This window comes from Quercus lobata, chromosome 2, assembly GCF_001633185.2.
Source record: "Quercus lobata isolate SW786 chromosome 2, ValleyOak3.0 Primary Assembly, whole genome shotgun sequence".
Lineage (NCBI taxonomy): Eukaryota > Viridiplantae > Streptophyta > Magnoliopsida > Fagales > Fagaceae > Quercus > Quercus lobata.
In genome coordinates this window covers 21,978,960-21,990,506 of record NC_044905.1, presented here as the reverse complement: position 1 = coordinate 21,990,506, position 11,547 = coordinate 21,978,960, and the positions used below count along the sequence as shown (strand labels likewise).

Here is an 11,547-nt window from a genome sequence, read left to right as displayed (position 1 = left end):
ACCAAGGAGAAAGCAATAACCTGTAGTGGACCTGCGATCAGTGGGATCTCCTGCCCAATCAGCATCAGAGAATGCACGGAGTACAAGAGGAGACTGAGCTGAGTAGAAAAGGCCATGGAAGAGGGTACCCTTCAGGTATCGAAGAATGCGCAGAACAGCAACATAGTGAGTTGATCGTGGAGCAGACAGATACTGGCTCACCTGATGAACAGCATAGGAGATGTCTGGTCGAGTAACTGTGAGATAAACTAGGCTGCCAACCAATCGTCTGTAAAGAGAGGGATTAGACAATGGTTTCCCCCCTGAGGGAGTCAGATGCGCATTAAGCTCAACTGGAGTGTCAACAGTCTTGCTATCAGTGAGTCCAGCTCGAGACAAGAGTTCAGAAGCATACTTAGCTTGAGTAAGAGAAAGTCCATCTGTAGAATGAGTGATTTCAAGACCCAAGAAGTAGTTGAGATGTCCAAGATCTTTCATCTCAAATTGCTGACTGAGAAAACCCTTGAGTTCTTGAATGCCACTGAGGTCATCACCAGTTATGATCATATCATCCACATACAGGAGAAGTAAAATAGTGCCTTTGTCAGTGTGACGAAGAAATAAGGCAGAATCATAATGACTGTCCATATAACCCAAATGAGAGATGGTAGAGCTGAATTTGGCAAACCAAGCTCGTGGAGCTTGTTTAAGGCCATAAAGTGCACGTCGAAGGTAACAAACCTTGTTTGAGTCAACAGAGAGACCAGGAGGAGGTTGCATATAAACTTCTTCATTTAAATCCCCATTAAGGAATGCATTTTTGACATCCATCTGAAAAAGATCCCATTTACGGGCAGCAGCAACAGCTAAGAGGGCATGGACAGATGAGATACGAGCAACCGGAGCAAAGGTCTCTTCATAATCAATCCCATACTCCTGTGTAAAACCTTTTGCAACAAGACGAGCTTTGTAGTGCTCAATGGACCCATCAGAGCGAGTCTTAATCTTGTAGATCCACTTACAACCAACCACAGATTTCCCGGGAGAGAATGTCACCAAATCCCAAGTATGATTTTTAGATAATGCATCAAGTTCCTCTTTCATTGCAATCTACCATAAAGGGTCAGTGGAAGCCTCACGATAGGCGTGAGGCTCATGTAGTGTAGCAAGAGCAGTGTAACAAAGATAGTCAAGTAAATGTGCAGGAATAGATCTTACTCGAGTTGAGTGACGAGGTGGAATGTCTTGTGCAAGATCTTCAGGCGGAGCAGGAGCAGGGGACCCAAGCTCAGGGTTGGGGTTGGGTAGCTCGTCTTCAACCTATTCATCTTCCACCTGTTCATTAAAGGGTGAACTAGGAAAGGGATCAGTGATATTTGGTGGTTGGACAGAGAAGTCTACAAGAGAATCAGGAGCAACTACAGAAGGATCAGGAGCAGCTACAGAAGGAATATGTGCCTCATCTGGAAAAAAATCTAAAACAGAGGAGGAAGATAGGGAGGCACGAAAGTGAGAGAGCTCGACAAAGAGGCGATGTTCCCAAAAGACAACATTGCGGGAAACACGAAGACGATGAGAGACAGGGTCATAACACCGATACCCCTTTTGAGTTTCGCCATAGCCAAGAAAACAACAAAGCCTTAACCGAGGCTCAAGTTTGTTATGCTAATGTGGCTGAAGAAGAACGAAACAAGCAAAACCAAAGGAGCGAAGGTGGTGATAGTCTGGAGATGACCCAAAAAGGCGCTCATATGGAGTTTGATTTTGGATAACCGGACTCGGAATGCGATTAATAGCATGAACAGCATGAAGAGCAGCTTCGCCCCAAAAAGGAGCAGGAACTTTGGCAAAGAGAAGGAGAGCACGAACAGTGTCAAGAATATGACGAAGTTTCTGTTCGGCTCTACCATTTTGCTGAGAGGTACCTGGACAAGTTAGTTGATGAACAGTGCCTTAGGAATGCAAAACAGCTTGGAAAGCATATTGAGTATATTCTAAACCATTATCAGATCGAAAAATTTTGATGCGTTTGGAAAACTGAGTTTCAACCATTTTTGCAAAATTAGAATATACTTGCAATAATTCAGAACGATATTTCATATTAAAAATCCAGCTATAGCGAGAGTAATCATCAACAAAGACAACAAAATATCGAGACTCACCAATACTAGAGACAGAGGAAGGGCCCCAAACATCAGAATGAATAAGGTCAAAGATATCAGTGGATATTGATTCACTAGTATTGAAAGGCAAAGCTGGTTGTTTTCCTAATTGGCACGAAACACAATCAAAATTTTTTGTAGACACTGAACCTAACAAACCTCTAGAAGCTAATTGTTGTACCCGAGAGGAAGATGCATGACCAAGTCGAGCATACCAAAGTGCAAGGGAAGGAATTGAAGAAGCTGTAGCAGCTGCAGCAACAGAAACAGGAGCAACAAGTGGAAGACGAAGGTTGTCCACGGGAAACATACGCCCAACTCTGGGACCAGTCCCAAGCTCCCGTCCCGTCCTCGGATCCTGCACAATACACCCAGAATAATCAAAGATAATGCGATAACCCAACTCAGCTAATTGTCCAACAGAAAACAAATTATAAGAAAGGTCAGGAACATTAAAGACTCCAGGAACCGAGAGATTGGAGGTCGCAACGGAACCTATATTATGACCAGACATTGTTGAACCATTTGCTGTGCGAATATTAAGAGGGTGCGGTGTAGGTTTAAGGTCAGAAAATAAGGACGAGTGAGGTGTCCTGTGATTGCAACAAGCAGAATCCATAAGCCAAGAGGTAGGAGACATACCAGATAAAGCTGAGAGAAAAGAGGAATAAGATGCATTACCAACCATACGAATGACATTGGCGATGATATTTATAAGGTCATCTCTGGAAATGGTGAAAATGGATCCAGAAGACTGAGACTTTGCAGTGACGGGAGCCATAGGTTGGACACTCTCACTGTTAGCAATAGTAGCAGCAGAAATGGAAACAACTGATTTGTTGCGTTGATAGCACGTCTCAATATTATGGCCAAAACGTTTGCAAAAATTGCAAAAACGTTTGTTGGATTGTCGGCGACGATTGTTGCAAAAGGAAGAAGACTTGTCCTTATTCTTCATTTTGAAGCAAAATATGCAAAAATAGACTGCAAAAACGAAATCTACGCGAAAAACTGGGTAAGGAGCACCTGGACTGCAAAAAGTCAACTCTGCAGACAAGTCAATGGTCAACGGTCAAAGGTCAACTCCAGTGATGACGTCAGCAAGATGACGTTATCGGATGACGTCAGCTAGGGCTGACGTAGATGATGACGTGGCAGAGATGACGTCAGCGATGACGTCAGCAGATGACCCAGCGGCGCGTGAGGCGCGTGAGCGCGTGGTCCAATCTTCGTCGAAACTTCTGTCGGCGCGTGAGGGCGCGTGGCACGCCTGATGATGCTGATTCTTCGCTGGTGATGTAGATCGGAGCAAGACGAATCCGATTAATGCGGCAGTGAGATGATCGGAGCAACACAGATGGCGCGTGGAAAAGCGGCCGAATCTTTGACCGGCGTGTGGCGACGCGTGAGAGGTCAGATGATGATGATTCCGGCGGCTGTGTGTAGATCGGTTGAAAATCTACACGTTGATATTTCTTATGTCTTAATCGGAGGTCTGATGTGGAAGACCTGACGGAGGCAGTGATCTTGGTGGCGGTGATCGAGCTTCTGACGGTGAAGATTCAACCTTGGCACCTCTGAGGGCACAAAAAAAAAAGGTTTACTGACCGAAGAAGTCGAGGCAGCGGAAAACACCAACAAAGACAGGACTGCAAGACACAAGAAGGTTAGAGCAATGGCTCTGATACCATGTTAGAAATACTGAATGATTGTATTGTATTTCATAAATTAAAGAATATACATCAGTGCCTTAATATAGGAGACCTATGTGTGCGGTACAAGTAAAGTGTAGTACAAGTACAAGTGTGCTATACAAGTAACCTAGTTGGGCCTAAAGCCCATAACATAATATACGTTAACATCCAGCCTCCATTGTTCTCTGTTTCCGAAAAGGTGGGCTGATGCTCTGAAATCTCCATGATTCGGTGTAGTGAAAGCTGCTCTCCCTCTTCTTCTTCTATAGATCCAGGCCTTGCTACCCATTTTCTTCGGTGAAAGCGCTTGGGTTTTCGTTTCTGTTGTGAAGCTGTGGGTCTCTCTACTGCAAGTTACTCACATGCCATGGTCATCCTCAACCTCTCAGTCTCGCGTCTTAGTTATAATTTTTAATTTCTATTGTTGGAGAACATTGTTGGTGCATCTAATAGAGCACGTACCAAAGCAGGGCTTATCCCTTCGTAACAGTAGTTTGTATTTGTATTTATCTTATCATTTGATAGCTATTTGATTTGTATATATCTTATATATTTGATATGTAAATAAAGGCACAACAAAATGATACGTCAGAATCTTGTATATTTTATAGTTTTTAATTTCTATTTGATTTGTATATATCTTGTTGTGTACATACCTCTATATGGGCTGTATCTATAATTGGAAACATCATCCAAGCTTTCTCATTTTGTTTTGTCTTTATTTTCTTTAGCATCAGTTGGAATAATATAGAGGATATCGATAGTGGTAGTTTGGAGCTGAGAAGGAACATTGAAGTGGAGAGTGTACTACGCGGGTACGTACAGTTGCCGTTCTGTGCAAATTGGCTGAGTATTAATTTTCGTAGGTTCCATAGCTTTACATAAAGTAGAGTTATTGAGAGACAGATTGATAATGCTATTTTAGTAATGTTGTTTGTATTTTTTGTGAATGAAAAAATATGTAAAAATAAGTGTAATGTTGTTTAAAAACTAAAAATATGTATTTAAATACATAAACCAAACAGCCCTTGAATTGAAATACTCATGGGTCTTTTAGCTTACATAAAATTGAGTTATTGAATTGAAATACTCATAGGTCTATTTAGCTTAAAGTCTAAAACAGTAATAAATTGGTAAATATTTTGCCAAATAATCATATTTGACCATTTTGGCCATTGACTTTGTGGTAAAGTTGTATTCACGAGTTAATCTTTGTTCTATATAGGGTGAGTTTGATTCAACTTTTTGAAACTGGACTTTTTGAAAAAGTGGGGTTTTTAAAAAGTGCAGTATAAAATTGGGTTTTTTGTAAAAACTGAGTGTTTGATAAAATCTATTAAAAAGTACCTTTGAAAAAGTTGAATATTTGGCTAGCACATATAAAAGTGGTGGTTTGAGTGGTAAATTACCAAAAAGAACAATGTATATATAAAGGAGTTTATTTCATATTAAATCAATATTGTGAAATTATTTTTTTCTCACCAATATTAGCTAATAATAACCTACCACTTAAGATTTATTGTAAAAGTATTGTGAAAATATTGTGATAATTTATACTGATTTTAATTTGAACGTACTATTACAATTATTTTTTTCTCTTTCTAAACAAACTATTTTTTTCTCACCAATATTAACTAATAATAACCTACAACTTAATATTTATTGTGAAAATATTGTGACAGTATTTCTCAGTTTTAATTTCTTATTCTTTATTTTATGCTTCCCTTATCTTATCTTATTTTATTTTATTTTTTTATCCATATTTCCTTCTTCATTTTCCTTCCTTTTTTTCCCCCTCTTTTTTTCTCCTTCACACATGTACTCTTACCTTTTTTTTCTTTATTTCCTTCTTTCGTCTTTTTCCCTACCACTTCACACTCCAAAACGTTCCACACAGAACTGAGCACTTTCTTCCTCTTTCTTTTTCTATTTTCTTTCTTCCTTTCTCCCTTTTCTCTTGCCACTTCGTTTGCAAGTTTCTTTCCCTCTATCCCATCAAAACACACAAACTTAAAGGTCACACACAATCACACCATTTGATTCTCATCAAACGAAGATAGAGAGATGGGTCTGCTGATCGGTCGTCTCTGTCTTTCGCCTCTGTCCTCTCCGTGTTTCGCCTCCATCATCTGCTGATTTGCTCTGCCTTCACTGCCGCCTGTCTTCTTCCCCACCGTTGCTTGATCTCTTCCCCACTGCCAATGACATGCGGTAGAAATGGGTCAGATCCCTTTTTTTTTTTTTTTTTTTGGTTCTAATTTCATTATTGGGTTCCTTTGTAAAATTGTGTTATAAACAAATGGATAAAATTGAGTTTTTAAGAAAACTAGTGGGCAATTTGGGAAATTTGTGCAACTTCCAACGGTAATATTGAAATGCGCTTCAGCGCTTTTTTGCAAAGGAGCAAGGTCCGGCTTTTGCAATTTGGGCTTTTCCATCACAACCAAAAATGCAACTTTTATGAAAATGTAGCCTTCTAAAAACTTACCAAACGCACTTTTATTTTTTTGGCTTAAAAAAGCGCGTTTCAGATTGTAAAAGCTGAAACAAACAGGCACATAGAATGGTTAGAACATGCAATCAAATGGTAATTTTTGTTCTACATAGTCAACCAAAAAAAAAAAAAAAAAAGAAGCCCAAAACGACTTTTCACACGCTCCCACACATCTTTCCTCCTCTTTTTTTTTCAAATTTACCACGAAGTCAATCTAATGCCAATAGATTGTTCTTGCTTCAAATTTCTTTCATACTTTAGAAGACTTGTTAACAGGTCTTTTGAAGAATAAAAGAAGTTTGTGCGCCATGGTAGAGAGATTGCTTGAACAGTAACATCTTGCATTTGGGGCATATGACTCGGAATTTTTTTGGTATTTTTCGGAAATTTATCTTGTATTTCCTAGAAAGAAGATAGTGGAACAAGAATCAGCTGCAGCTCCAGGAAATATTTTATAGGTGATCCCTAAGGAACTTAAATTATACAAAATTTAATTGAAAAAAACTTGAATATATCAACATCACAAAATATGCATGTAAATACATAAAATTTTATAATTTCATTCCACGTGTTTTCATATTTTAAATTCGTTACATGATAGCTTCATTACCAATGTTATAAATTACATCTCTTCAATATACTTAACTAAGCAATCATTTATCTACTATTATGTTTGTAGCATTCCTCAATTAAGATGAAAATTCAACTCAACTTTAATTTTTGTTATTGCATTATTTTTGTTGTATGCATATCATTATTGGTTTGTGTAAATAGTGTTACTCTATTAACAATTTAATGCGTAAAAGTTGTAAATACACTACCTCACCCCCAATTACTTCAATAGTCTAATTTTTGTCTTTAATAATTACTACCCCACTACTGCACATGCCCCACTCAAGAGACAATTAGACAATAAATTAATGGTAAAAATAAAAATAACACTTGATGGACGACCATAATCTCCTCAGGCAACCTCCTCGTCCAGACTTAGGGCTAATAGGCAAGGAGACCATTCCACTACGTCATCATTTGAACCCACTGGACGAAGAAAGGGCCTGCTAGTTCATACATAACAGGCCTACGTTACAAGGTCGCCATAAATCTCTTTACCGTTGGAGCACCAACAACCCTCTCATTATACATCTCAGGAAAACATTACAAATGTTCCATTCAAGCCTCCATTAACAGCCCTCCCCAACGGCTAGGAGAAAGGAGCAAGTATATATACAAATACCAAACACCTGCAAAGGTATGAACAGAAAAACCTATCTCATACACATCGATATTTTGAAACTCCTCTCATTCTATCCATTCTAACTTTAGCATCAGAGGTTTTGTGGTAGGCACCACACCGGCGACCCACATTTCTTCCTTTCACCATTTACTTCCTTAGGATCAGGTTGGCTATGGACGATTCTACTCTGGACGATCATTTTGGCTGACGATCCAAGCATCATCAACACTCACAAAGGATAATGTAAAATAGAATAAAAGGTTATTTTTTACATTTATATAATCCCAAAATTCACTTGCATCAGATTAGTCAAACTTGTGTAAAATAAAAAAAAATAAAAAATAAAAAATAAAAGAGCTACATTGTTACTATTGCTATGTAAATTGATAAAGAAATAATAATAAATAAGAGAAAAAGATAAATGAATTGGGAGAATAATGAAAAATTAATAAAGAAATATTATTTTAATGAGATGTAATATAAAATAAATAAGGTAAATTTCACTAATATACCTTGAGGTTTGGGCCAATACTAGTCAGGTTCAAGACTTTTCAAAACTAGCCAATTTGGACCCTAAAGCCAACTTAATCCCTCAACAAGTAGTTATTTTTTCCAACCATTTTAGGAACTAAGTTGACTTTAGGAACCAAAATGATTAGTTTTGAAAAGTAGTAGACTTGATTGACATTAACTCAAATTTTAGGATATATTAATAGAATTTATCTAAATAAATAATTTGATATAAGATATTTTAAAAGATAATTGTATAAAATAAAAATAATACATTTTTATACTAAAATAGACAATACCATTTTGCACAAGACTTGAATACTCCAATAATTCAATAAATAATATAATTTAAAATTTCAGCTTTTAAGCTTCTACATGAAGCCCAAGGTCTCGTAGCAAGTGTAAAATCTGTAATTTGTTACGTCACTTTATTCTCTAATAGTAATCTAATATCCATTGAATTTTCAGACTAATAACTTCATTCACGTGGGGGGAGGGTCATATAGACATTGTAGCATTATTTTGACTTCGTGGTAAAGTTGTATTCAACTAGTCCAATATTTCTTCTAAACGTGGGTAGGTCACCTCTCACAAGGGAATTTTAGCATCCAATTATTTTTGACTTGCCATCAATTATATGGACCCCAATCTATATTTAATACTCTCTTATTGACTAAGAATTGAAAGACTTAGAATCCACTTGCTCATCCATCAAATCAATTGTCCATAAATTCATAAATTCATATACGAATCCCAATTTAATATTAGCTATTGACCCCAAGCATTGAACTTGCTAAGGTCCTCCCCCTATCCCCAAGGCAAAGGGCAAGTAGGGCTTTCTTTTTTTTTTTTTTTCACTAGAAATTATTTGGATGTAGTAGTACTTATATAATAGGAGTCTGTCTTTTATATTCCCGATGTAATATTTGTTCATCAAAAAAAAAAACCCAAAACAACTTTTCACACGCTCCCATACGTCTTTCCTCCTCTCCTTTTTTTTTTTTTTTTGTTTTTCCAAATTTACCACAGAATCAATTTAATGCTAGTAGATTGGTCTTGCTTCAAACTTCTTTCATATTTCAGAAGACTTCTTAACTGGTCTTTTAAAGTGATAGGGGTAATTTTGACAAAGGTTCAACAAATCTTAGTAACACAAGGAAACTAATGGCATCCACGGGTCCGTTAATCCCACAAGAGCAGATTGATATGAAAAGCAATGAGGCCACGTTAATGCCTGACGCAATGGAAGGCAGACAGGGTGAGTAAAAGGCCAATGGGGTGAATGAAAAAGTCAACTGGGCCGGCTTGGTCTTCCTTGGCCCCCACGAGTATTCATACAAGGAAACATCTTGTGCACCATGCACGAAAGCCCTACAATCTCGAAAACCCTAATAGCATATTTTCCCCATAAGGGAAAATCCCTACTCCTAAGGGATCTTGATTCACTACTCACCACTATATAAGCACTAGACCTCCTCATTTCTCAGGTACGCAAAAAATCTCTAACTCTCTCACTATAGAGTTCTTAGAGATTTCTCATTCGCTAACTTGACCTCCGAAGGATTCTTAGTTGATACCATACCGATGTCTTTTGCTTAGTCCTTGTGTTCTTATTCCACAGGTACTCATTGGCGTGACTTAGGGCCCACAACTCACTGACGATTTCAGCACATCATCAGTTGGCGCCATCTATGGGAAGTTATGATTAGCATATCACCATTTCTAAGACAAAAGAGTTGTATGGTCCAAACGCGTTCAATGGCTACCATCACCTAGGAAACAGTGAATCCGTCCAACGCCTTGGAAAGATAGGTGCAAACTCTGGCTATAGTAATAAAGCGACTCACCCAATGCAACCAAGAGTTGGAGCAACAACTAAACCAGAGGAATGAGCGACGCCAGGAAGGTCCACATGACGAGCGGGATGTCGACGAGCAGAATGGTAGTCACCTACCCACAGGGGGCAGACAAGAGAGGGAAGACTAGGAAGAAAGCAACATCCCCAGTAGAAGGGACAGTCTGGAGGATATTAGACGTCCCTCTAAAATGGAAGTCAATGCGATGCGCATGGCCTAAGATATTTAGATGATGAAGGAGAAGATAAACATGATGATGAATGCCATGAGGGGACGGGTATCTACCAATTTGGACTAGTTGGTCCATTGGACTGACTCCCCATTCACTACCGAGGTGACTTCCTTCCCTCTCCTAGCGAAGTTTCAGATGCCACAAGTAGAAGTGTATGACAAATCAAGGGACCCGCTCGACCATCTAGAGTCATTCAAAACCCTCATGCACTTACAAGGAGTTCCAGACGAAATCATGTGCAGAGCCTTCCCTACCACACTAAAGGGGCCAGCAAGGGTATGGTTTAGCAAGCTTACCCCAAACACGGTCTCCACCTTCAAAGAGTTGAGTGGACACTTTGTCACACACTTCATTAGAGGGCAGAGACACAGGAAATCCTCTGTGGCCATACTAAACATTAAGCAGCAGAAAGATGAAAGTCTAAGGTCATACGTAACCCGTTTCAACAAAGAGACTCTCTTGATTGATGAAGCCGACGACAAAGTCCTCGTCACTGCCTTTACCAGTGGATTGAAGCAAGGGGAGTTTTTCTTCTCCATCTATAAGAATGACCTAAAGATGATGGCCGAAACACTATACAAGGCCACAAAATACATGAATGTTAAACATGCGATGATCGCTCAGGGGGACACACCGAGAAAAAGGGAAAGGCAGGACGACCCTCGCCCAAACGGAGGAAGAAAGTCAGCTCAAACGAATGACTGAAAGGACGATAAGAGATCAAAACCCCCATTGGGGAGGACAATAAATTTCACCCCCTTGAATACCTCGCTGGATCAAGTCCTCATGTAGATAAGGGATGACATGACACTGACTTAGCCAAACAAGCTGAAGGGCAATCCAAGCAAAAGGCCCCGGAACAAATACTGTCACTTCCACCGAGACCACGGGCATGACACCTCTAAGTGCTACGACCTCAAGTAGCAAATTGAAGCCCTCATCAAGTAGGAGAAGTTACAGCAGTTCGTCAGGGGTAGTGAAAACTCGCCAAGGGACCTCGAGCCCAACCAACCGGTGAAGAAAGACTTAGAGCCCCACTCAACGAAATAAGGGTAATTGTAGGAGGAAACACTATGGCAGGATCATCCAAGAAGGCTAGGAAGACGTACTTACGTATGGTGAAGAGCATACAAATTTTCGAACGACCCCCTAAAGCTACTAAGGTTGATAACCCTACCATCAGCTTCACAGAAGAAGATGCTAAATGACTACACCACCCTTATGACGATGCCCTGGTCATTAACTTGTCCATCGCAGGCTTTAATACCTGACGGGTACTAGTAGACAATGGAAGCTCAGCAGATATCCTCTACTACCCTGCATTCCAGTAGATGAAGGTTAACCGAGAGCGTCTCCTACCCTCAAACACACCATTGGTAGGATTCG

At 39.3% G+C, this 11,547-nt stretch overlaps 1 protein-coding gene across 1 annotated transcript; it reads left to right on the top strand.

The window, feature by feature from the left end:
* The first annotated feature begins 10,296 nt into the window (after positions 1-10,296).
* Positions 10,297-10,866, top strand: LOC115961211. Its single transcript, XM_031080231.1, has one exon. It carries the CDS (start codon positions 10,297-10,299, stop codon positions 10,864-10,866), a length of 570 nt encoding a protein of 189 aa, XP_030936091.1.
* Positions 10,867-11,547: the final 681 nt, after the last annotated feature.

Excerpts from the sequence above, each read along its gene's own strand:
- LOC115961211 (XM_031080231.1), top strand. The coding sequence starts at position 10,297 with ATGCCACAAGTAGAAGTGTATGACAAATCAAGGGACCCGCTCGACCAT.